Raw genomic sequence first — 26,265 nt, 5'->3', positions numbered from 1 at the left:
AAAACAAAATAAAGGGTAAAATGAATAGTACAAGGATTGACTTTTTAGTGTAAAAATGTAATTTTTCGTTAAAATGAACAGTACCAAGAACTTTTCGTTAAATTTTCCTTGTTCTTTTTGAATTGCGGATAATAGCGCCAAAAAAACCTCGAAAGATATGACATTTGAGTGCTGTGCAAAAAGAAAAGATGAAATTCATTGCACCGTTGCTTTTGAATCCGGAAAGTTTACCATTTATGCGTCCCAGCTACATAAGCATTCACCACCGGGTGGTGTTAGGCTGGACCATACCATATGCATCCTTGAGGAAGTAGTTTTCCTCTCTATGAGGAGGGTTGTGTCCTTTCATTTATCACCAACTATTCACATGTTTTGTGACAAACTAGTCAAATTGTACAACAAGAGATGATATACAAATCACATGTAAATTTGGAGCAAGTAAGACTAAATATAACGGGCGACGGATATCTTGTTCAAAATGTTGGAAAAACTTCAGCAATCCTATTTTAAACTTCAATTTTTATACTAAAAAACCAACAGAACTTTGACTCAAGTTAGTCCATATGGGTGCGTTTGTTGCACCGGACTGTCTCGGACTGGACTAGTTGCAGGGACTAAGCTGGACTGGTTTAAATTAGACTAAACTGGACTAACTTAGTGAAGTGTTTGGTGCAATGTCGGACTATAAAGGAGGATAATGAAATACTTATCAATGTTTGAAAGAAATGGGGGCTTTTGAGCTCTCAACTATGTGAAAGAAACTCAACTAATTTTCAGACATTGCAACCACATTTGGAATCAAACATGCATCCATAACCCACAATCTATGGCAAATAAAATTACGATTCTTCGTTAGTTTTCTCAACAACCAAACAACTTGTAAAATATCCATTGAAGAATAGCACAATCAACATTTCCAAATCTTTATCTTCAATGTAAGAACAACATAAATTCGAAGAATAAATGTAAAATAAAAAATGACCAAAACAAAAGAACCGATCTATATCACCAATTATTCAAATCCAGAAAACCCAGTTGAACCCAATTAAAAATAAACCCAAACAATCCAATTTTCCAGCAAATCTTTTAAACTAGACAAATTGTTAAAATCCCAGATGACAAGTTCATTGCTTGGATCCCAAAGATCAAAAGAGAGAGTAGTGCTTGGAAAAACCCAAATTGATCCAATTTCTCCAGCAGATCTTTGCAATCCGTTTTTTGCCTTCAAACCTCTGTCTTCGAACCCAACCTTTGAACCTCAGTTTTCAAACCTAGCCTTCGGTTGTCAACCCCAGCCCTCAGCTGATCGTAATATCAAGTAAACTTCCTATTTTCTAATTGATCCACTGGATCGAACCCGACCCATCGGTGGTGGTAAATAGATTTTGGGACTCAAGCGGTGGGTTGGGTTGGCGGTGCACATAGATATAGCAAGGGAAGATCCATGCAGGGAGAGAGTGGGAGGATTTGACGGCGAGGCCGTCCAGTAGGAAGAGAACGCGACGCGAGTAGACAAAGTAGATGAAGCAAAGAGCGGTATTAGCAGTCCATTTCATTTTGGGGGGACTATCTATGACCCTCTAGCGAGGTCGATAGCCGGATGAGTCCCACCTAGTCCCACTAAAGTTGAAATTCGGCCCAAAAGCGGAGTTAATCGACATCATCAACGTGTGAATATTCCTGTACTAACCTTGCTAGTTCTAAGAAATGGAACAATGGACAAAGTGATATAAGTATCTAACACAAAATGAATTAGCAATCGGTGAAGATGTCCAAAATCTTCCATAAACCAATACAAAACTTCATGATCTAGTATGAAATACTTTCAGCACCCTCCCTAAAGTAAGGTGTCTGTTCAATTTAATATACGGAGAATTTCTAGCATTCAAAATTGTCACATCCTAAAATTCAAGGTGTGTAAAGGGGAACAAAACAAAACAAGGTGGTAGTTTACGAGTGTAAATAAATTATTAAAAAAAGAATCAGACAAAAGAAAATCTAAACTCATCAAATCAAATACGAGGAAAGTGGAAAGCTACGAGTGAAACTTTAAGATTCAATAATAAAGGGCTTCTTGTTGTATGCAGAAAACGACATGTACCATAAAATTCATTAAAAATAGCTTGTTTGTCCAATGAGTGCGAAAATTTTCTAGACTCATAGTAGACAGTGTGTTTGTTTGGCTTCACTAGCCTTCACTAGACTAGATTAGACTAAAAGTTAGTGTAGTGTTGTGTTTGTTAATCAAAATGAACCCAAAGTCACTCTCCGTAAATGAATAGCTAGCATAAGCCTCAGTATCCTTCCAGGATCTAAATTTTTGTTTTTTAGACTGAGTATCAAGTAATTCCGCTACATTCATCATTTTTTAAAACGAAAAATTGAATCCAAGAAGAATACTAAACAAGACTTTAGGTTTCAAGCCAATAGACCCAAAGTTCGGCCCAATTACAGTCAACTGAAGGACTTTTAGTCTAAACACGAGAAGGCCCAGAAATGCAAATACAGGAGTCGTGCTTTGCCCCTCTTCTGGGCCGATCATCGGATCTGATGTACTAGAATGGGCCCAAAGAGTGAAAATATTATGCCGGACCCACAAGGGGCATTTTGGATATTATCCTCCCTCCTTCTTGCAACATAAGGGGAGAGAGACTGAGAGAGGGTGAGGGTTTTTGTTTACCAACGCATTTGCAGAAACAGCCAGAGAGAGAGAGAGAAGGATCGGGAAGACGTAACGATGCCGTGCCTGAACATTTCAGCTAACGTGAACCTGGACGGCGTGGACACCTCCGCCATCCTCTCCGAAGCCACCTCCACCGTTGCCAAGATCATCGGCAAACCCGAGGCTGTACGGCTTTCTCCCTCTCTCTCCCTCTCTCTCTCTCTCACAGACATTTACAAACATTTTACTGATATTTTAGAATATTTGTACTAAATTGTAAATTTCATGTATTTCTGTGTTCATGTTTTAAATTAGTTTCATTAATTTTTGATGAATTAAGAGTATATATGTGAATTAGCTTGGTTTTAGCTACCTATTTGCTAAAACAAAACTAGGGTAAAATCGTTTTGGTAATTTTCACTTTTTGTTCAGGAATTTCGACCAAGTAATTTTGGGGGATGACTGAGTAATTTCTTTACTTCTAGGATGTATAACTTGAACACTCAGAAAAATGGCGCTAAAGCTAGGGTGTCACCCGTAAGTGGCGCGCTGTGTGGCCCGAGCACAGTGATAAGTGAGCAAGGGTCGCTGTATCTCCATCGGCACCCGGATGCAGTGTTAAATGAGCAAGGGGGCCGTAGAAACTTCTTTTCGAACGACTCCACTCAAAGTTGTTTGGGAGCATATGCTCCTATCAACTTTACACGGGACACACAAAAGAAGTACTTTGATCCTATTAGACGGGGGAGGGTGAAGAAGCTAGGACAGAAGGGTAGAGTTCAAGAGAGCAAAATGCGTTTAGGAACGTGGAATATAGGAACCTTAACGGGAAAATCTATGGAAGTAGTGGAAGTTATGGTGAGGAGAAGGATAAATATTATGTGCCTACAAGAAACTAAGTGGGTTGGTAGTAAGGCAAAGGATCTAGAAAACTCATGGTTTAAACTTTGGTATTCGGGCACAAATAGAACGAGAAACGGTGTTGGCATCATCGTGGACAAGACCTTGACACAAGATGTTGTAGATGTCAAGAGGGTAGGAGATAGAATCATGGCAATCAAGATTGTAATAGGACAAGAACTTATCAATGTGATTAGTGCGTACGCACCTCAAGTAGGGTTGGATACGAGTTCGAAGGAGAAATTTTGGGAAGACCTTGGAGACTTGGTGCAAGGAATTGCTCAGACGGAGAAGTTATTTATAGGAGGAGATCTAAATGGACACGTGGGCAGGGAGACAGGCAACTATGGAGGTTTTCATGGTGGCCATGGTTTTGGGGAGAGAAACGAGGATGGGGAAGCTATCTTGGATTTTGCAATGGCATATGATCTCTTCTTAGCCAACACCTTCTTTAAGAAGAGAGAAGAACATGTGATCACCTACAAGAGTGGGTCGTCAAAAACACAAATAGATTTTCTTCTAATGAGGAAAGGGGATCGTATAACTTGTAAGGATTGCAAAGTTATACCAGGAGAGAGCGTGGCTAATCAACATCGCTTGTTGGTGATGGATGTACATATCAAAAGAGGGAGACAAAAGAACAAGACTTGGAAGTGCCCAAGGACTAGATGGTGGAATCTAAAAGAAGAAAAACAAGCCATTTTCAAAGAGAAGGTAATCACCCAATGTGTGTGGGATAGAGAGGGGGAAGCTAGCCAAATGTGGGATTCCATGGCTAGTTGTATCCGAAAAGTAGCAAAAGAGGTATTAGGAGAGTCCAAGGGCTTTGCCCCACACCAAAAGGAATCTTGGTGGTGGAATGAGGAGGTACAAACAAAGGTGAAGGCTAAGAAGGAATGTTGTAAAGCCTTATACAAGGAGAGGACCGATGAAAATGGTGAAAGGTATAGAAAAGCGAAGCAAGAGGCGAAGAAAGCGGTCAGAGAAGCTAAGTTAGCGGCTTACGACGATATGTATAAACGACTAGATACCAAAGAAGGAGAGTTGGATATCTATAAACTAGCTAGAGCAAGGGAAAAGAAGACAAGGGACCTAAACCAAGTGAGGTGCATCAAGGATGAGGATGGAAAGGTTCTTGCTACAGAGAACGCGGTTAAAGACAGATGGAGAGGTTATTTTCATAATCTTTTCAATGAAGGACATGAAAGGAGTGCTTCTTTAGGGGAGTTGAGTAACTCAGAAGAGTGTAGAAACTACTCTTTTTATCGTCGAATCCGGAAGGAAGAAGTGGTTGTAGCTTTGAAGAAGATGAAGCATAGAAAAGCAATAGGCCCAGACGATATACCAATCGAAGTGTGGAAAGTTTTGGGAGAGACAGGTATAACATGGCTCACTGACCTTTTCAATAGGATTTTGAAAACGAAGAAGATGCCAAATGAGTGGCGAACGAGCACTTTGGTGCCTATCTACAAGAATAAGGGCGACGTACAAAATTGCATGAACTATAGGGGTATTAAGTTAATGAGTCATACAATGAAGCTCTGGGAGAGAGTCATTGAGCATAGATTGAGGCAAGAGACACGGGTTTCGGACAACCAATTCGGGTTCATGCCAGGGCGCTCAACCATGGAGGCAATCTATCTCTTACGAAGATTGATGGAAAGATATAGAGATGGGAAAAAGGATTTACACATGGTCTTTATAGATTTGGAAAAAGCGTATGATAGGGTCCCAAGAGACATTCTTTGGAGGATTTTAGAGAAGAAAGGAGTACGAGTAGCATATATCCAAGCTATAAAGGATATGTATGAAGGAGCAAAGACTGCCGTAAGAACTCATGAAGGACAAACCGAAAGCTTTCCCATAACTGTAGGATTACATCAAGGCTCATCCTTAAGTCCTTACCTTTTTGCGTTGGTAATTGATGAGTTAACAGGACATATTCAAGATGATATTCCTTGGTGTATGCTTTTCGCAGACGATATAGTGTTGATAGATGAAACTCAGGAAGGGGTAAATGCAAAGCTTAACCTTTGGAGAGAAGTGTTGGAATCTAAAGGTCTTCGCCTAAGCCGATCAAAGACAGAATATATGAAGTGCAAGTTCAGTGCAGATGGAGGCCAAAACGAGTTAGGGGTGAGGATCGGAGATCAAGAAATACCAAAGAGCGACCGTTTTCGTTACCTAGGATCTATCTTGCAAAAGAACGGAGAATTAGATGGAGATCTCAACCATAGAATACAAGCTGGATGGATGAAGTGGAAGAGTGCATCTGGCGTGTTGTGTGACCGCCGTATGCCACTGAAGCTCAAAGGAAAATTCTATAGGACGGCAATAAGGCCGGCGATGCTGTATGGCACAGAATGTTGGGCGGTGAAGCATCAACACGTACACAAAATGGGTGTAGCGGAGATGAGGATGCTTCGTTGGATGTGTGGGCACACGAGAAAGGATAAGATTAGGAATGAGGATATCCGGGGTAAAGTAGGAGTAGCCGAAATTGAAGGAAAGATGAGAGAAAATCGGTTACGGTGGTTTGGACATGTGCAAAGAAGGCCTACTGACGCTCCGATTAGAAGATGCGACTATGGGACAGAGGTTCAGGGCCGAAGGGGTAGAGGAAGACCTAGGAAAACTTTGGAAGAGACTCTAAGAAAAGACTTAGAGTACTTGGATCTAACGAAGGACATGATACAGGACCGAGCACAATGGCGTTCTAAGATTCATATAGCCGATCCCACTCAGTGACTTGGATTTTCCAAGTCTCCAACCGAGAAGTTTTCCTCACTCGAAAAATTAAGGGAACACTACCCCAACCTACATGCTCCACTCAGAAAGCTTCAACATACAAGCTTCAACAAAAGAAAATTCAAAGAACTTAGCGAAGAAGGCTTTGGTGTATTTAACACAATACGTTGAAATGAAGGAAAACTTATTTATTGATATCCCCGATAAGCTACAAATATGTACATATACATGAGTCAAAATAAACAAACAAGATGGAGCCTTCACAAAGGTTGCTTAGGAGAAGTCTCAGCAGTCGGTAGAGCCCCAGAAAGAGAAGGCATCGGAGGGGGATCATTCGGAGCCTCAGTACTGGACAGAACCCTAGAAGGAGGAGGCATCAGAGGTTGATCATTTGGAGCTTCATTACGCGGTACAGCCCCAGAAGACGAAGGCAATAAATGCCTTTGGAACAAACCCACAAATCTCTGATGATCAAGTAAAACCTGACCATCAGTTTCCTTCATCTGGTCAAGCTTCCTCTTCATGTTTGTAGCATAGTCATGTGCGAGTCGGTGCAACTGTTTATTCTCATGCTTGAGCCCTCTAATCTCCTGTTTGAGACTCATCACTTCGGCCGCCAATGACTCAACTTGGCGGGTTCGAGCAAATAGGCGTTGGGCCATATTAGACACAGAACCTGCACACTGAACACTGAGAGCCAGTGAATCCTTAACAGCTAACTCATCAGACCGTTTGGAAAGTAGTCTGTTATCTTTGGGAGTGAGAAGGTTCCTGGCCACCACCGCAGCGGTCATATCATTCTTCATCACGGAATCCCCAACGGTAAGAGGACCAGTAGGGGAGACGAAGGATGGGCGCCATATGTTGTCTGGAGAAGGCGGGGCTGCCTCTTCAACAAGGTTCAAGTCAAAACGACGGTCGGAGGGGCCAGACATTTTCAAAGGTATTGAAGAGAGAAGAGGTCGGACAAATCAAGATCTTAGAAGTGCAAGAATGGAGCTTCTACTGGTGGAGATTCAAGTGTGCTTTGGAACTTAATGCCAGCCCCTATAAAAAGCTGCACTCGACGGAGCTTCAGACATCGAAGAGGCGCCTGCTCAGAAATCGAAGAGGCGTTTGCTTTCTCAAAAGCTGGGCTGCTTAGAGACCACGAGGGTTGATCTCATAAATCGAAGAGGTGTTTGCTTTCTCAAAAGTTGGGCTGCTCAAAGACCACGAAAGCCGATCTCAGAAATCGAAGAGGCGCTCGCTTCCTCAAAAGCTGGGCTCCTCAGAGACCACGAGGGCCGATCTCAGAAATCGAAGAGGCACCTACTTTTCCAGCCTTGTCAGCACCTGTCACACGTACACTCAGCTTTGCGGAAATTATGGGTATTCTGTCGAAGACTTCTGGGGAAGTAGAAAACACATGAATCTTACTGTCCAATCACCCACTTCCCACACGCAGCAATAGCTCATGGGTACCACAGATAACTTTGCCAAAGTTCTCTGCCAAAGTTGAGCACGTGAAGCTTGCAGCTCCCACTACATCGCTCTGACCAAGAAGGGTAAAAGAATAGCAAAGAAACAGCACTAACAAAGTTTAGACCCATAAATTTTGAAGGTCTAGCTACCATATTATTACCCACAAGGGTAAAGGAACAGTACCACTGTAGGATAATTGGAAAGTCCCTGTGTGTCAACCTCTGTGCCTCGTGGCAAGGTAGACTAGCAAACATGCCCAACCTTTACTCACATTCGAGAAAACACTCCCAATAAGATTGCTTGCTCCAAAATCGAAGAGGCACCGTCCTCCGAATCTCGAGAGCCAGACTCCCAACATGACTACTTTCTCAAAAATCGAAGAGAGGGTAAAGGAACAGTACCATTGCTGGATAATTGGAAAGTCCTTGTGTGTCAACCTCTGTGCTTCGTGGCAAGGTAGACTAGCAAACATGCCCAACCTTTACTCACATTTGAGAAAACACTCCCAACAAGATTGCTTGCTCCAAAATCGAAGAGGCACCACCCTCCGAATCTCGAGAGCCAGACTCCCAACATGATTACTTTTTCAAAAATCGAAGAGACACTGCTCCCCGAATCTCGAGAGCCAGACCCCCAGCATGATTGCTTTCTCAAAAATCGAAGAGGCATCGTTCTCCGAATCAATCGAAGAGGCGCTCGCTTTCTCAAAAGCTGGGCTGCTCAGAGACCACGAGGGCCGATCTCAGAAATCAAAGAGGCACCTTCAGCACCTGTCACACGCACACTCAGCTTTGCGGAAATTATGGGCATTCTGTCGAAGACTTCTGGTGAAGTAGAAAGCACATGAATCTTACTGTTCAATCACCCACTTCCCACACGCAACAATAGCTCATGGGTACCACAGATAACTTTGTCAAAGTCTCTGCCAAAGTTGAGCACGTGAAGCTTGCAGCTCCCACTACATCGCTCTGACCAAGAAAGGTAAAAGAATAGCAAAGAAACAGCACTAACAAAGTTTAGACACATAAATTTTGAAGGTCTAGCTACCATATTATTACCCACAAGGGTAAAGGAACAGTACCACTGCTGGATAATTGGAAAGTCCTTGTGTGTCAACCTCCGTGCTTCGTGGCAAGGTAGACTAGCAAACATGCCCAACCTTTACTCACATCCGAGAAAACACTCCCAACAAGATTGCTTACTCCAAAATCGAAGAGGCACCGCCTTCCGAATCTCGAGAGCCAGACTCCCAACATGATTACTTTCTCAAAAATCGAAGAGACACTGCTCCCCGAATCTCGAGAGCCAGACCCCCACCATGATTGCTTTCTCAAAAATCGAAGAAGCATCGTTCTCCGAATCTCGAGAGCCAGATACCACATACCACTTTTTCAAAGTGCTCTGACAGAGTTAAAACATGTGAAGCTGGCAGCTCCCACTACCGTGCTATGACCAAGCAGGGTAAAGGAATAGCATTACTACTTGTTGTTAGGGAGACTCCTATATATGTCGACCTCCATCCCCAACGGACAGGCAGACCTGCAAAAATGCTCAACCCTTCCTCATATCTGAGAGGGCACTCCCAACGAAGCCTTTCGAAATATTCAGCTTTCTTTCCCCCCGATAATACCTCTGCAAACAAGCTATACTAGAGCAAGAATATCTCATATCATCAGGGTTAAAAGCAAGAGTATCCCATATCATGCTTTTTCCCTGTCTTTTCCTTTGGCCTTGTTTTTACCTGCAAGACAAGGAGAAAGAGAGCAATCAGTCAGCACTTGAAATCAAGCTCCCAGCCAGGAACTGACAGCCTGGAACCCCTTACCTGATTACTTACCTGGCATTGCTCTCGAGTACTCATCTTCAACATCTTATGTTGCCAGGGAAGATACCGTATCTGCTTGAGGAACAGATAGGGCAAGTGCGAAGGATACAAGGAAGCATGTGGAGACAAGCGTAACAGCACACGTGCCGATCCATCCATTACTCTGTCAAAAGCAAAAGTATCCCATATCAGCAGGGTCGAACGTACTCTAGATTTGATGGACTTGTTTTGACCCTCAAATTCTTCAGTCGGCCTTATACTCTGGAGGAAACCAGAAAACCCTCCAGCTCAGTTCAAGAATAAGCCTGTGGAAAGTTACTTCTTCAAAAGCAAAAGTATCCCATATCATCTCTTCTCATTTTTCTTCTCTTTATCCTTCATGCTGCTGCAAGATGGGGAGAAGGTGAACAATCAGCCGGAGCTCTGATTGCTTACCTTGTCTGTCACCTCTTTCAGCAAATCCCCTAGCTCGGCGAGTTGGGGGACTCCTACTACATGGTTTGTTTCGCGCTTGACCAAGCCTGAAACTACAAGTAAGCTTCAAGTGAAATTGATACATTACCTTGTGCATCTCCACCAGTTAAAGATACCACCCCTGGATGGAGGAAGAGTACTTCCAGAGAAGCTGCCACATCTACCTATGAGACAGATAAGGCAAGTCGATACCACACTCCGATACTTAGAAGTTTCGTGATTACGAGATCATTCTCCCACAATATTTCCTAATGTCATTTGTACTCTAATGTTATTTGTACTAAATCATTCACTTGTACTCACTAAAGGAGAGCTTGAACCTATGTACTTGTGTAAACCCTTCACAATTAATGAGAACTCTTCTATTCCGTGGACGTAGCCAATCTGGGTGAACCACGTACATCTTGTGTTTGCTTTCCTATCTCTATCCATTTATATACTTATCCACACTAATGACCGGAGCAATTTAGCGAAGATCACAAAAAGCGACCGTTTTCGCTACCTAGGATCTATCTTACAAGAGAACGGAGAATTAGATGGAGATCTCAACCATAGAATACGAGCTTGATGGATGAAGTGTAAGAGTGCATCCAACATGTTGTGTGACCGTCGTAGGCCACTGAAGCTCAAGGGAAAATTTTATAAGACGGCAATAAGGCCAGCGATGTTGTATGGCACAGAATGTCGGGCGGTGAAACATCAACACGTACACAAAATGGGTGTAGCAGAGATGAGGATGCTTCGTGGGATGTGTGGGCACACGAGAAAGGATAAGATTGAGAATGAGGATATCCGAGGTAAAGTAGGAGTAGCCGAAATTGAAGGAAAGATGAGAGAAAATCGGTTCCGGTGATTTGGACATGTGCAAAGAAGGCCGACTGACGCTCCGGTTCGAAGATGTGACTACGGGACAGAGGTTCAGGGCCGAAGGGGTAGAGGAAGTCCTAGGAAAACTTTGGAAGAGACTCTAAGAAAAGGCTTAGAGTACTTGGATCTAACGGAGGACATGACACAAAACCGAGCGCAATGGCGTTCTAGGATTCATATAGCCGACCCCACTTAGTGGGAAAAGGCTTTGTTGTTGTTGTTGTTGTTGTTGTTGTTGTTTTGGAGATAATGTAGTTCTTAGGGCTTGTTTTACGAAATTGGAGAATCACTAACAAAGGCCTTTCAGCAATTCGACTCAAACCCCTAAGCTAGATGCTTCACCTACCAGTACCCGACCTCAGAGAGAATAGAACGAATCGCCTGGATAAGGGAGCAACTCTAGATAGATGCAATATCCTTTCTCCTGCCCTTTTCACTTATAATAGAAAGAAAAATTTATTTTTCAGCTCCCACTAATTCTTATGTTTTGTCGGTCGAATAGCCTTAGGGTTTATGCCTGCCTGTAATCACTTAAGAACTTTTCAATTTTGCTGATCACACTAGAAGTGATTTTGTCCTGCCGTAATCACTCCCAGAAGGATTGTTAGTCATGGATGAGCGAAATAATAGAGTTAGGAAAATGATTTTCGGACACAAGTTCTCTCCTCTGTACAAGCTTGGTTATTTCTGTCCCTTGATTATCCTTTAATTTATTCAATCGAAAGGCCGTAAGCATGGTGTGTAGGAGGAGAAATAGGGTTTGCGAAAATCACTTCCCTTGAGTTATAGCCTCATAGGCATGCCTTTTGATGATAACTTCAATGTCGTTTTATCCTTGAATTAGCTGAGAAAAAAATTAATGCTCTACTGATATTGGACAAGAATTATACATTCTAAGTTCATAGTGACGTTTTGGGGTTAAACTTTTTATGCTTTGGTTGATGGTGATCCTGTTGAATGTGTTGATATGCAGTATGTGATGATTGTGCTGAAGGGATCCGTACCCATATCTTTTGGTGGGACTGAGCAGCCAGCTGCATACGCTGAGTTGGTCTCCATTGGTGGCCTTAATCCTGATGTGAACAAGAAGCTAAGTGCTGCAATTGCTGCAATTCTTGAGTCAAAGTTGTCTGTTCCCAAGTCACGATTTTTTCTCAAGTTCTATGACACCAAGGCAAGCCAACATCTCGCCTTTTTAATTTTCCATAGAAAGGGTCATTTGCATATGCATGGCTTCTTCTCATTGCATTCTTCCTGTGTGTTTAGGCCCATCAGAGTCAAGAATATGCACAGTGTTTGCATGCTTTACACCAGAACTAGATCATGTAAATAAATCTTTACTGTTTAAAACCTCAAGCACTGCTCCTTTTAGCTTCTCGCAGGAACCAAACTCATGTTTAGTAGCATTTTATTCTACTTGTTCCTATGTTTGATGATTCCGATGTTTGCTATTCTGCAGGGTTCCAACTTTGGATGGAACGGGTCTACCTTTTAGAGTACGTTTTACCATTTGAACAATGTCTCAAGTTCGCCATGAACTTTCAGACAGCTTTATATGTAGTGGTGGTTTCGTATTATTATCACGGTACTTTGAAATCACAGACGACTTTATTGTCATTTTCCGTATGTATGCTTAAGTAGAACCTAATGGAATGTTTGAAGGCTTGTTGTATTCTCCGTTTGGCATAAGTTATTTTCATCTGGTACTGATCAATGATGTTATGGAACCCCGTAGTTGGCAATCCTGGTGTTATGTTCATCCATTTTATCTGGTGTTTGCATCTGTCCGGGTCTGTTCTATATCTTAAACTCGGATTTGTTTTCTAAGTCTATATTAGAAATCGGACTTTCTCGAGGGAGAATAGGCACAGTTTCTTGCACATCATGCTTGCAATTCATAGAAGCACATTATTACCAATCTGTTCTTGATCTAGTCCAGAGGTCGCACTTGGTGCGATGGCAAGTGCCTTCGCCCATGAGCGGTAGGTCTCGGGTTCGAGACTTGGGAGCAGCCTCTCCATAAATGGGGGTAAGGCTAGCCGACATTCACCTCTCCCAGACCCTGCGTAAAGCGGGAGCCTTGTGCACTGGGTACGACCTTTTTTTTTTTTGTTCTTGATCTAGTCCCCATCTGCGTAACTGCGTTTATACTTTCCAGAACTCTGTCCGTGGTTAATCGGCGGAATTGTTAAATGTTGTGTTTGGAACCTTGGGTTGAAAATCTGTGTAGCTAAATTGCATCTGTTAGCATACCATGTCTGCCTCTGGTATTAGTTAGGATGGTTCTTTCGTTTGTTTTACTCAAATGCATGTGCAAATCTTGTGAGTTGTGAGAAAGTGGCATCACAACCTCCTCCCCTTGGTGCTCAACGTCTAACAATTACATTGCACGATGTCAAATGCTGTTATATGGTGCACTGTAACGTCGTTGAATAAATTTATTAGTATCGTAAAAAGTTATAGACTGTATGTACACACTTTGTCTCTTAGATTGAGAAGTTATTGTATATAGCAAAAATTTAACATGCAAATTCAAAAATGTCAGTTTTTATAAAATATTTCAAATATAGCCAAAATTCTACTTTAATAGACCCAATTGCCCTTAAAATTTACACATAGTTACGTCAAAACCCTTTTGAATATTGTGTTATTGTTAATGAGGTTTTGGGAAACTGGACACGCATGAATGTATATTAGTTACAGCCATGGTTGAACAAGGAAGACACCATGAATATACGTCAGCTGCACCATTGCGAAGATGGAAACGCATTTTACTTGTCTATCCTAAGTATAAAATTCGAAGAACTCCACCACAAGTATAAAGTTCGAAGAATAAATTAGATAATTAGAACAGGTGGGAGCCATGGAAACGACCATTAACTCAAAAGGATCCAAACGTGTTATAATTGTTGGATCAATATCCATCTCTTAATTAAATAGCTAATCTGATTTTGGTGATCCAACTAATATGCAGAATGGCATGAGAACATTAATGGCAATTTTCATGAAAGTTTCTGCAAAATACCAATTGAATCTTACACAAAAACATACATAAATTGTATTTTTGTGTAATTTTCTTCGTGGTCTTGGTTGTAAGTTTGTCAATTATGAAATGAACTTGAGAATACAATGGGCTCGATTCCAACAGAACAAAAAAGAACGAACAGAAAAAACATCTCTTTGGTGTGTGGTTCTGTAATTATGAAGGTATTTTGGTATATTAATGTGAGGTTTTGGGTAGATTTGAGAATTTTTATAAAAATTGACATTTATGAATGTAAAGGCTAAATTTTGACAATAAACGATAAACAAGTAGAACCCTCCGAGCAAACAGTAATTAATCAGCAATGAAATTAATGGAAAAAAAAGAAGGTAAATAAGTAAATAAAAACAAGAAAACGAGTGGAAACAGTTCAATTAAGTTCCCGCTACATCTACGCCGTCCGTTTGGATTCTGACGATTTACGCGGCTGAGAGACCCTCAAACGGTACAAGTAGAACCCTCCGAGCAAACAGTAAGAAGAAGAAAAGCCACCTTTCACCAAACGGGGTGTCAAAATATTTTTGACCCGGTTTTCGTCGTTGACTTTCCGTCGGCGAAACGTAACGACGAAGCAAGCAGAACCTCACAAGTCCTCTAAACTTAGCCCTTCTCCCTCCCCCGTTATTTAACCAAAACCCCCTAAAATTTTTCCACAAATTCCCCCGAAAAGTTATCTGAGAGATCCGAGACCGAAAATCCAGATCCATCGACACCAGAACGTAAAATGTCGACTCCGACACCCCCGCCGATCCTCCCGGTCTCTACAACCGCAACAGCCGTCGGCGGCGGCACGGCCCAGTCCCAGGCTCCCATCGCTACCCCCGCCTTCCGCGCCTTCATCAACCACATTTCCGACACCTGCCGCAACGGCCTCGCCCAGCGCCGCCCCTGGTCCGAGCTCCTCGACCGATCCGCCTTCGCCAAGCCGGAATCCTTCTCCGACGCCACCGTCCGCGTCCGCAAGAACTACTCCTACTTCCGCGTCAACTACCTCGCTGTTCTCGCCCTCACCGTTGCTGTTTCCCTCTTCACCCACCCGTTTTCCCTCCTCGTCCTCCTCGGCCTCCTCGCCGCCTGGCTCTTCCTCTACCTCTTCCGCCCCTCCGATCAGCCCCTCGTCATCTTCGGCCGCACGTTCTCTGACACCCAGACCCTCTTGGGCCTCACCGCCCTCTCCGTCTTCGTCGTCTTCCTCACATCCGTTGGATCCGTCCTCATCTCCGCTCTCCTCGTGGGTGCCGCAGTCGTCTTCGCTCACGGCGCCTTTAGGGTTCCCGAGGACCTCTTCCTTGACGAGCAAGAGCCTTCCGCCTCCACCGGCTTCCTCTCCTTCCTCAACGGCGCTGCTTCCAATGTCGCTGCCGCCACATCGCCCGCCGTTGTCGCCGCTCGCGGTTGATCTGATGTATCTCCCCACTGTGATTGGATCGCGATCAAGATCATGATGGTATAATTAGTTGAATTGACATAAAACCTTGCTCTCAAAACCACAAAAAATTAATAAATTTGAAGTTTTTGTTATATAAATATATGTAGGGTGGATTTTATTGACCAATTTGTATGGATCTGTGTACTTTAGTTCTGATTAGATAGCGAATTCATGTTTATTCATGGTTCTTGGTAGATCTATCAATCGAACTTTTGTCCCTTTCATTTGGTAGATCTATGATATAAATGATTCTTTTTGCTCTACTATCTGCAAAATCTGCAATGTGCATCTTCTGGGTTCATCTCTATGAACACGTTTTTCAGACACGAATGCCTTGGCTAGTTCATTTGTATGAGTGCATGAATGTTAGTATCTTGTGCAATATCTTTGATCCAATCAAAAGATTGCAGTCTTTGATACTTTTCCTGTGTTTGAGATTGTTAGCAGCTACATTGTTACCATTTCGGTTTTGCTTTTGTTAGGAAGATTGCCGATTAATCTATTATCTATGTAGTCGATAATGTCTTTTTCGATCAAAAATGATGTTTTCATCTATGTGATAGTCAGCAAACGTGCCTCAATCAGGTTTCATTTTGCTTTTGCAAGTATGGATCATGATATGCGATGCCATTGCTGATACCCGGTCTTGATGATGGGTTGGAATTCGGTTATCATGGGAGCATATCCTCATCCACGATGTGATGAAATCTTTTCGTTCTTGATTTTTATTCTATGGATGCGTAATTCATGTACCATTGTCTTAGCGGTGTACGGTTTTTATAGAACGCTGATGGGGGTGTTGTGTAAAGATCGCGTTGTTATCTGTTTGGGCAATGCTAAATCTGGGTTTTCTTCCTGTGCCCTTGTTTGTGTTCTTGTTGTTAAAAGAGGGAGGAAGTAGCCTGTTTTTTCTTCCTTTTGATATGTTTATGTCAAGCAGAAGTCTTTGGCTCTTCCAAGTCTACTTTCAACACGTTTGATTTGGTTGTTCGGGGAACCCCTTCGTATTTGTTTCGAACCTCACGTTTGATGAAAAGCATGCTACTTGTGCCAGCGGAACACTGATCGCACCGCAGTTTGTGTTTACAAATGCGATTACCAGATGTTGCGTAAACCGTGTGCTTTCGGGAAGAAATCCGACTCTCTTACCATCACGATTATGTCGATGATTAACGGAACCAGATTAGAGTGAATTTCGTTCATGCTGATGCCACGCAAAAGGCAAAAGGAAAAACTTTTAGGGGGGAATCATTGATCTCGAACCAACCTAGGACGTCTGCAAAAGTTTGGTACTTCCAACGGAGGCCGAGGTTATTATGGTCATTTCGCCATACTTGCAGCATTGGATTGGAATTGGATGCCAAATAATAATATAGCCGTTGGATTCCAGTCAAGTGAGGAGACGACCCACGTTTTTCAACCCAAGCCGTTATATGGTGGAAATCCCACGACACAAAAAAACTAGCCGTTAACTGATAAACAACACATGAAGAATTGACTCTGTCTCCGACCGCACTTGTTCCCTCACTCAGATATTTCTCCCTCCTTATTTATCTTCCATTTCATTTCTTCACTTGCACAAAATATAATAAAGTTCACAACTTGAGCTCAACCCGAAAAAAGCTCACTCCTTTAATCTTCTCTTCGGGTTTCCATTCGCTTATTTTCTCCAGCATCTTCGAATCTTCCTGGACATTGCAGTCCTTGGATGTTCATGGAAAATAAGTTGTTGTTTGTCATCCATGCCTTGCTCTTTCTTCAGCTATTAATTGTCACTTACCAGCCTGTTTCGGGCCAGCGAGGGAATGATGGAGTGATTGTGACTCAGTCCGATTACCAAGCTCTTCGAGCATTCAAGCGCGAGCTTGTTGATTTCACCGGTGTACTGCGCAGCTGGAATGACAGCGGACATGGAGCCTGCTTGGGCTGGTGGGCAGGGATCAAGTGTGTGAACGGACAGGTCATTGCAATCCAGCTTCCGTGGAAGAGGCTCGGGGGCAGAATCTCGGAAAAGATTGGGCAGCTGCAAGCGCTTCGGAAGCTCAGCCTGCACGACAATGTCTTGGCTGGCCCTGTCCCTTTGTCTCTTGGCTTCCTTCCCAATCTCAGAGGGGTTTACCTCTTCAACAACCGGCTTTCGGGTTCTGTCCCGCCTTCGATTGGTAACTGCCCTCTTCTTCAAACTCTTGATTTGAGCAATAATTCGCTTACTGGTACAATCCCTTCTAGTCTTGCAAATTCTACCAAGCTGTACAGACTTAATCTGAGCTTCAATTCGCTTTCGGGTTTCATCCCAACTAGTCTCACCAAGTTCCCTTCTCTCACCATCCTTGCCCTCCAACACAACAACCTCTCTGGTCCTATTCCAAGCACTTGGGGTGCTGCAAATCGAAATCATAGTTACAAACTTACGATCCTGACCCTTGATAATAATCTGATTTCCGGATCTATTCCAAGCTCTCTGAGCAAATTGGGTTTTCTTGAAGAGATTTATTTGAACAACAACCAGATTTCCGGGACCATTCCCGATGAAATAGGGGAGCTCACAAGGCTCCAAAAGCTAGACTTATCCAACAATGCCATCAATGGCAGCTTCCCTTCTAGCTTCTCCAACCTCTCCTCCCTTGTTTCGTTGAGCCTCGAGGGCAACCGCCTCAATAACCAAATCCCGGAAGGCCTGGAAAGGTTGCAGAACCTCTCAGTACTTAACTTGAAGAAAAACAATTTCAGTGGCCACATTCCAGCATCTGTTGGCAATATCTCTGGAATTTACCAACTCGATTTATCCGAAAACAAATTCAGTGGCAAAATTCCTGCTTCACTTTCCAGCTTAGACAACCTCACTTCCTTCAATGTTTCTCACAACAATCTCTCTGGCCCCGTCCCTTCTCTCCTCTCGAAAAAGTTCAATTCTAGCTCTTTTGCGGGCAATCTTCAGCTGTGCGGGTACAGCGCTTCAACTCCGTGTTCTTCTCCCCCGCCTCAGATTCTTCCATCTTCTCCGCCAGCAGAGCAGCCCTTGAAGAAAAAGCATCACCACAAATTTAGTACGAAGGACAAAATTCTCATAGCGGCGGGTGCCCTCCTGGCGGTTCTGCTTCTACTCTGCTGCATTTTGCTTGTTTGTTTGGTGAGGAAAAGGTCTGCTTCAAAAGGAATGAATGGTACAACGGCTAAGCAGGCCGCTGATGCGGGGATCGCTGCCAAGGCAGTTCCTGGTAGTGCCGGAGTTGAATATGGCGGTGAAGCTGGTGGGAAGCTTGTTCACTTTGATGGGCCGTTCGTTTTCACAGCTGATGACCTGCTGTGTGCCACTGCTGAAATAATGGGGAAGAGCACATATGGGACTGCATACAAGGCAACATTAGAGGAAGGGAATGAAGTTGCAGTGAAGAGATTGAGGGAAAAGACAACGAAAGGTCAGAAGGAATTCGAAACTGAAGCTGCAGCAATTGGGAAGATTCGCCACCCGAATCTCTTGGCTCTGAGGGCTTATTATTTGGGACCTAAGGGAGAAAAGCTTCTCGTCTTCGATTACATGTCTAAGGGTAGCCTTGCATCCTTCCTTCATGGTAAGTTGATTCAACTATGCTCATCTATTTCCTTTGATGACATGCCTAAGCGCTTTTAGTTGTCGGAAAGCACTTTTAACCCCTTAACCATCTTATGTTTGTGATGAATATTTCTTATGCAGCTCGAGGGCCAGACACCATCATTGATTGGCCAACAAGGATGAACATAGCGATCGGCATCACTCGTGGACTATGCTACCTCCACAACGAGAACATTGTACATGGCAATCTCACATCCAGCAACATTCTACTTGATGAGCAGACCAATGCTCACATTGCGGACTTTGGCCTTTCGCGCCTCATGACTGCGGCCGCCAACACCACTGTGATCGCCACTGCAGGAACTCTCGGCTACAACGCACCTGAGCTCTCAAAGTCCAAGAAGGCCACAACAAAGACTGATGTGTACAGCCTTGGGGTGCTCATACTGGAGCTGCTGACAGGAAAATCCCCCGGGGAACCGATGAACAGCATGGATTTGCCCCAATGGGTGGCATCAATTGTGAAAGAGGAGTGGACAAATGAAGTTTTCGACTTGGAGCTCATGAGGGATGTGCCAACCATAGGTGACCTGCTGCTTAACACATTGAAGTTGGCTCTGCATTGTGTGGATCCATCGCCGGCTGCGCGGCCGGAAGCTCAGCTGGTTCTGCAGCAGCTGGAGGAGATTAAGCCTGATCAGGCAACTGGTGGTTCTGCAGCTGAAGGAGGAGCAGAAGTACCGCCACAAGAAGCTGAGTAAAAAAGGGTTTATTACTTTAATTGGGATAAATCTGGGTTTTGTTGTTATCTTATCACTTAATTTGTTCATAGGATTAGGAGGAGGTATAGGCATTAAAATTAAATTATATTCTTTGGTATATGTAAATACAGGTTTTAGTTATATTTTTTTATTCTTTTTGTTGGGGATAATAATGTACTCCTTCAAGTTGTGTTTCTGTTAACAAAGCAGAAGAATGAATGATCAGTATAATTATGCTTTATTATGTTATAATATAAGATTGCTTAACTTTCTTTTATGCAAAAAAAGAAACACATAAATTAAACAGCGACCACGATTACAACCAGTTCTCATACAATCAAATATATAATGAAATCCAGCTTTGGTAATCGCATCCGACAAAAAATTCACTTCTCAATACACACGTGTCCAAAAAATGTACTCAAAAGTATTTTGCAAATCTTTGATATCATCAATGTCAGACATGAGACGCCAGGAAACAATGCTAGATCCCGTACTAGCATCAATCACCAACTTAGAGTCTCCTTCCACGCAGATCTTCTTGAAACTTCTTCTCGCTAACCAAAGTGCATCCCTCAGGGCCAAGCATTCAGCAACACAAATTGAACTTTCACCCAAGGACCTAGCACCAGCAACAATGGGGTCTCCTCTCCAGTCTCGTTTCTAATGATGAAACTAGCAGCCGCCTTAGAATTCACCACCGTTGCTTAACTTTGATAAGTATATGGTTGTGTGTTTAATTATTTCCAAAATAAATTGAAAAAGTAGAAATTAGTTTCCCTTAGTTTCCCATCTCTAAGAATCTTTAAGAAAATACAACAAATTCGCATAACACGAAAATATTAAAGACTTAGAAGAGAACTTGCCCATACAAACAACTTACAAAAGTTGATTTAGTTTATTACTTAGCAAGCACTCACTCCTAGTCCTAGATATCACTCAAATTCGTCTTTATTGAAAGGTATTACAAAACTAGATGAAAGAATGTCATGTCACATTATATATGACTTTGAAAAATTATACTTTAGAACTTGAGAGATTAGATCGTAAGTGAAGAGTTCGATAAAATAACTGCGTGAATCTAATAAAGAAAAATTGTGATGAACATAAACCAGACAAAAAATTTCTTCAAAAGAAATAAACCCTACATTCCAAAATATGTTTCTCTAATTTTAATCTAAAAAATCCATGTAATTTGAAAAATTATTCTGAAAATCAAGTAAAAAACCCTTTTTACATTTTTTTAGGGTAAAAAATAAAATAAAACCTTTACAAATAAACCAGTCAGTCAGCTACCGATTGCCATTTAATTCATTTCTGTATCGCGCACTCTCTTCTCCTCTCTCTCTCTCTCTCTCCCCGTCTGCTAATCTGCTCATGCAATGGAAGACCATTCCCTAGACAAGGTGGCGATGTCAGGCCCAGCCCTGGCCTCCATGATCCAACGCTTCTCCACCTCCCCAGGCTCCGTCGACGGCCTGATCTTCGGCCATGTCAGCCACATCCCCCCTACCCTCACCGACGACTCTCCCAATTCCACCTCCTCCGCCACTCTCATCGCCACCGTCACCGCCTTCTTCTGCTCCGGCTCCACCCTCTCCTTCTACAACTCCTCCGGCCGGGTCGACCCCCTCTCCCTCCGCCGCTTCGTCCAAGCCCAGCAGGCCCAATCCCCCTCCTCCCACCTACTCGGCTGGTTCTCCGGCCGCCGCAGAACCCACCTCCGCCCCTCCCTCCGAGAATTCTCAGTCTCCAACTCTCTCTCCTCCAACCCCACTCTCAACTTCCCAATCCAAAACCCTCCCGAGGGCTCCCCCGCCACCCCAACTCTCACCCCCTCCCTCTTTCTCCTCTTCGCTTCTCCGGTCACCGATCAGACCATCCACACTCACGAGTACCGTGCCTATCAGTTCCGGCCATCCAAGCACTCCTTCGAGCCGAAATCGATCCAGATCGTCAACATTGGGCCCGCGTTCCGAGCCCATTACGGGAATTTCAACCCTAGCTCGCCGTTCCCAATTTTGCCCTGCGAGCTTAGGGTTTCGCCGATGAATGTCGACAGGGGAGAGGAGAGCTTAGATCAACTGAAGCAGCACAACAAGGATCAGAGCGAACTGGATATGTGCAGTGAGGGCTTGGATGTTGGAAGCCTCAGTAGGCTGATGGGTTCGGAGGCTGCGAATTACACCGCCGGCGTCGAGGACTTGTATGAGAAAATGCTTGTCAAGATTGAAACTTTGACCAGGCTCGTTGAGCAGAGCTCCGCCAAGGTTCTTGAGCAGGTGAGCACTTGCTGAATTTAGTAAAATTTTCGGAGAATTCCATGTGAATTTTGTTGGGATTTTGTCAATGTTGTCAAACAATCATGATATGTCATTAGCAGTATCGAGTTTGTGTGCAATGATTGCTTTTTTGTTTACTGAATATGGTAAATTTTCGGAGAATTGCAAGTAAATTGTGGATGGGATTTTGTCAATGCAGTCAATTAATCATCAAATTGTCATTGGAAATATTGAGTTTGTATGCTACGATTTTTCTTTACTGAAATTAGTAAGTTTTTGAGAATTTCGTGTGAGACTTGATGGAATTTTGTCAATGCCATCAAATAATCATTAATTTTCAATGTTAGTGATGTCAATTGTGTGCTTTGCATCCCATATCAGGAAGTTGTTAACTCGTTCTTTTGGAAAATCTTGGCAGGAAAATCACAATAGGAAGCTAAGGTACAAAGCTGCTAGGTCTGCTGGGTTGGAGTAATTGCGCAATTGTAGCTGGTGGCGTTTTCTGGGTGGTGAGTTTTGTTAGTTTTCTTTCTCCGGCCAGTTTATTTTAATTCCTATATTCATACAGTTTGAACACATGATATTTTACTTTAGTTTCCTATAAAAAGAATCAAGTATTGTAGGCAGACACCAAAAGCCATAAGACTTGGGCAAATAGCGACCTCCTTAACACAAAGCGTACGCTTTCGCGTGGAAGGCTTACACCTGACGGGAAACTCTTGCACCCCTGTACGCCTGGTTGAAAATTCATAGGCGCCTCAATTCTCTCATTGAGGCAGGTTTTTATTTAAAACCTTAAAATAGATTATAGTGGTGTTGTTCACAACTGTGAGATCGTGGAAAGAGAGAGATTGTGTCAGAGTCCCTTGCCATTTAATGTGGAGTATATCAAATGTGACATCAATCTATACAAGCCCCTTTGGTTCTGATAGGCTTGAATTCTATACACAGCTTAACATTTGCATATATGACCAATACTCTCATGTTTTGTATTGTCTCCTGAATCTGTTTAGTTTTTGCTTCTTCGACATCATTTTGTGTTCCTTGTCTTACATATTTATCTTGCAGTATTTCCGTTTGAATTTAATCTTCTTACTAAAGTCCAGATTCTAGTCCCTCTTAGAGTTCTTTTCTGGTAGCTGAGCTTGTCCTCGTCCTTTAGCACCAAATATCATCTGTCTAGGGTGGCTTTTTCTAGATTCTCTCGAATCTGCCTTGTATGCTGTACACTACATTTGACGATTTCTTTTGTGAGACATGCATGCAGATGCACTGTGGCTATGCTAACTTGCTCTTGCCCAGTATGCACCCTCTGAAAATTTGACCCCTTTTTATTAATCTTCGTCTTTAAATGGTTGTATAAGATTTTTGGTTTCCCTTATAAGGTGACCCTCAGTTGCTTTTCTACGATGATAACTAATAATTTCCCTTGTGTGGAATCGCATTGTATTTTGAGTGCATTCTTGATTTTCATTTGGAATCAGTGAATATCATTCATGGTAAAGATTAAGTTTATCCTTGATGCGTGTCTGCTTTCTAAGTCTCACTTTGAGTTGGTTTTTCTGTTGGAATCACTGGATACAGGATAATGCCCAACTCGGTGGGTGTGCTAGCTGATGTATGTAAGATTTAGCAGCCATGGCATTGATTTTTGATGAATCATAAGGTCAATGACTTTCTGAGATGAAAATCTGTAGGAACCATGGAAGTGTTTATGTAGTCATATGGTTGGCATGTTTTGGTGGTAGTTGAAGATGTCCTTTTGTACTCTGCTTTTGCTGTATCATGTCCCGTGTATTATCCATGTGTTTGTTCCAATCACTCCAATTTATAAAAGGAAGATGAAAGCAAATGGATTGTGCAGTGTTTTTATCTTTTCTTCTTCAACCATGGACCAGGGAAAGACACAAGAAGATATACCTTCGGTTGTAGGGCAGAATTTATCCTTTAATGAGGCGATCTTGGATTTGTAGGAACTCTTTTGTCCAATTAATTTTCTTCTGTTTTGTGCAGTGTTGTTACGTGACAATTTCCTACTCACGAACTTGTGTGTCGTGTGGACAACTAACCCAAAGCATTGCTCTTGTTACGTTATGATGCCATCTTATAAAAATATTCAAAAAAAAGAGTAACGCAACAAACAAAGAGTAGTATTAACGATATTATTTAACTTATAACGGAGCAGTTGCAAAGAAGAGCAGCGTACCCGTTGCAAGAAAGTTTTATATGGGAGCAGTAAAACCGTAGACAATTTGCTCCATTAGGTCATAACGTAGGTGGGATTAACTACATACAAATGTAGGACATAGTAGGTGATCTGTCCTCGTTCACATATATGAGAAGTTCTATGTTCGACTCTTATGACGTCTCGGGTACCAAAACTGCAGATGGATGACGTCTCGGGTACCAAAACTGCAGATGGATGGTTGTACATTATGCTCCCGTCTTAGTTTCGTATTAGTTAAGATGTTAAAATGGTGAAACAAAAGTTTTGTCGAAGATTTATCAACATTTTGACCGAAATTAATATATAACCTAGCTGAAACTAGTTAATTGAGCTCCGAGTAAATAATGACCAAACGGGCTGGTTGAGCGTCATATTCTAGAGGATGAATTTCATCGAATCACAAGAAGTAGTGTATTTAACCTTTTGTTTGCGATTTGAGGTTTTGTTTAATTTCATACCTAATTCTTTTTATGTTGAAAACATGTATGTGTTTATGCATGTAATAGTAATACTAATACCAGCTAGATATTCGTTTCACAAATAATCTAATTCAAAAATAGTGAAAAATATATATAAAGATTGATTGATCGGGTAGAATTCTCAAAAAAATTCATTTCGTTGGGGAGTATTAATTTCAAGGGGTGTGATATCCACACACCCCATTTTACTTCTCACACACCCTTCTAATTTTCGGCCGTCGGATCGGATGAATTGAAGAAGATCAACGGATAAAAATTAACAAGGGTGTGTGAGAAGTAATTTGGGGTGTGTGGATAGCACACCCCAATTTCAATTGCAAATACAATGAAATGTGAATGTAATTGAACTTGAAGCATGTTATGCAGTAGTAAGCACTTGTTGATTTGAATGAGATTAGTCGAGAATGCAAAAAAGTCATCAAGGGCAGATTGAATGGCCTCAAATTATGAATGCTCCAAGAAGCTCACAGAAGACTCTTCTAGTTGCTTAACAAATGCGGCATGAAAATCTCATGACACACATGAATTCTATTGCTCCATCTCTTCTCGCATATTTTCAGGCGATATGATCGCAACAGATTGTTATTCCAATCTTCATCCAAACAGTAAAAGATTGGTTTTTCTGAAATTACCCTTTTCCTTGGTAATTCCAAAATGTTTCTGATTGGTCTTGTTTTCTGAAAGGGAACAGATGGAGGTAGTATCCTCCCCATAGATATGTCAGCGGTGCCCGCCCTACTTCTGCTAGAGAAAGACTGAAATTTAGGAAAAAAAATTAAAATAAGACTCGCATTCGAACCCATATTTTATCCAACAAATATTCATAAAACAAAAATTGTGATGAATACTTAAACTTACTGAGTCTCATCTGAATGAAATATGATATCTCCATCATCTTTCCCAGCAAGTTTGGCGGGGTAGATGAGAAATAGAGCCCTCTCCCTGATTTCGTTTAGGGAGCTAGAGTTGTGACCACATTTTAGAAAAGCTTCCTGTATCACAATGTTGGTGGCGTTTGTAGTAATACGTGCAACCGTTACATAAAAATAGGGTTGTTCAAATATAGATTATGCAAACTGTCAAATATGAGCTTATTTAGATAGGTTATAAAAGCCTACCTTTGTATGGAGTACCCGAGTATTTATCTTTCAGTGTGGCCTCGAACAAGGCTTGCAGCGCATCATTTTCTGCTTGTTCGGGTTTAACTTGCAATTGTGCTTCCAGCTATCCTTCACCACTCTCCTCAACATGTTTTCTTTGTCATACAAACTATGAGGAAAGATAGTCCAACTTCTGCACCACTCCCCATCCCATAGGCCCTTTACATCAGTGGAAACTGAGACTTCAAGCTCTCTGTTGGGCATCCGCAATCAGGCTGATATGCACACCAATCAGAGTAATTTGGTACAACTTCCTGAAGATAATTCCCCTTAGGTGTATTATCCTCTACAGAGCCTACAATTAACATGTATCCGCAACATCCTCTTCATGTAGTACTTGCCACTTTTAACAATTTGATTAAATCTTTTTGCTCGTGAATCTTAACTTGTC

At 42.3% G+C, this 26,265-nt stretch overlaps 4 protein-coding genes and 1 long non-coding RNA gene across 8 annotated transcripts; 4 read left to right on the top strand and 1 right to left on the bottom strand.

Moving 5' to 3' along the window:
* Positions 1-2,609: 2,609 nt before the first annotated feature.
* LOC103433707 (uncharacterized) lies at positions 2,610-12,682 on the top strand. Of its 2 annotated transcripts, XM_070820698.1 has the most exons (4): positions 2,610-2,848; positions 11,914-12,114; positions 12,207-12,265; positions 12,400-12,682. In XM_070820698.1, exons 1-3 carry the CDS (start codon positions 2,738-2,740, stop codon positions 12,258-12,260), a joined length of 366 nt encoding a protein of 121 aa, XP_070676799.1. In that variant the 5' UTR covers positions 2,610-2,737; the 3' UTR covers positions 12,261-12,265; positions 12,400-12,682. The 2 variants fall into 2 exon arrangements, with proteins under 2 accessions (XP_070676799.1, XP_070676800.1); XM_070820699.1 differs by lacking the exon at positions 12,207-12,265.
* Positions 12,683-14,707: 2,025 nt separating this feature from the next.
* Positions 14,708-15,675, top strand: LOC103433708 (PRA1 family protein B4). The gene has a single exon (XM_008371977.4). The coding sequence runs from the start codon at positions 14,708-14,710 to the stop codon at positions 15,380-15,382; it is 675 nt and encodes a 224-aa protein (XP_008370199.1). The 3' UTR covers positions 15,383-15,675.
* A 155-nt stretch (positions 15,676-15,830) lies between these two features.
* On the top strand, positions 15,831-19,967 carry LOC139195334 (probably inactive leucine-rich repeat receptor-like protein kinase IMK2). The gene is made up of 2 exons (XM_070820697.1): positions 15,831-18,984; positions 19,107-19,967. Exons 1-2 carry the CDS (start codon positions 17,121-17,123, stop codon positions 19,724-19,726), a joined length of 2,484 nt encoding a protein of 827 aa, XP_070676798.1. The 5' UTR covers positions 15,831-17,120; the 3' UTR covers positions 19,727-19,967.
* A 1,050-nt stretch (positions 19,968-21,017) lies between these two features.
* Positions 21,018-24,020, top strand: LOC103433705 (uncharacterized). Of its 3 annotated transcripts, none has more exons than XM_008365705.4 (3): positions 21,018-22,008; positions 22,427-22,517; positions 23,593-24,020. In XM_008365705.4, exons 1-2 carry the CDS (start codon positions 21,109-21,111, stop codon positions 22,481-22,483), a joined length of 957 nt encoding a protein of 318 aa, XP_008363927.3. In that variant the 5' UTR covers positions 21,018-21,108; the 3' UTR covers positions 22,484-22,517; positions 23,593-24,020. The 3 variants fall into 3 exon arrangements, with proteins under 3 accessions (XP_008363927.3, XP_017187154.3, XP_028957137.2); XM_017331665.3 differs by lacking the exon at positions 23,593-24,020 and adding an exon at positions 22,632-23,005 and having other exon boundaries at positions 21,021-22,008; XM_029101304.2 differs by lacking the exon at positions 23,593-24,020 and adding an exon at positions 22,617-23,005 and having other exon boundaries at positions 21,021-22,008.
* A 1,052-nt stretch (positions 24,021-25,072) lies between these two features.
* LOC139195333 (uncharacterized) lies at positions 25,073-25,726 on the bottom strand. The gene is made up of 2 exons (XR_011580162.1): positions 25,573-25,726; positions 25,073-25,469 (listed from the first exon to the last, which is right to left on the bottom strand). It is a non-coding gene; the product is annotated as an uncharacterized lncRNA (long non-coding RNA).
* Positions 25,727-26,265: the final 539 nt, after the last annotated feature.

The sequence above is a fragment of the Malus domestica genome, chromosome 04 (genome assembly GCF_042453785.1).
Source record: "Malus domestica chromosome 04, GDT2T_hap1".
In the NCBI taxonomy this organism is placed as follows: Eukaryota; Viridiplantae; Streptophyta; class Magnoliopsida; order Rosales; family Rosaceae; genus Malus; species Malus domestica.
The sequence above is the reverse complement of the archived record's forward strand: the minus strand, read 5'-3'. Positions and strand labels throughout refer to the sequence as shown.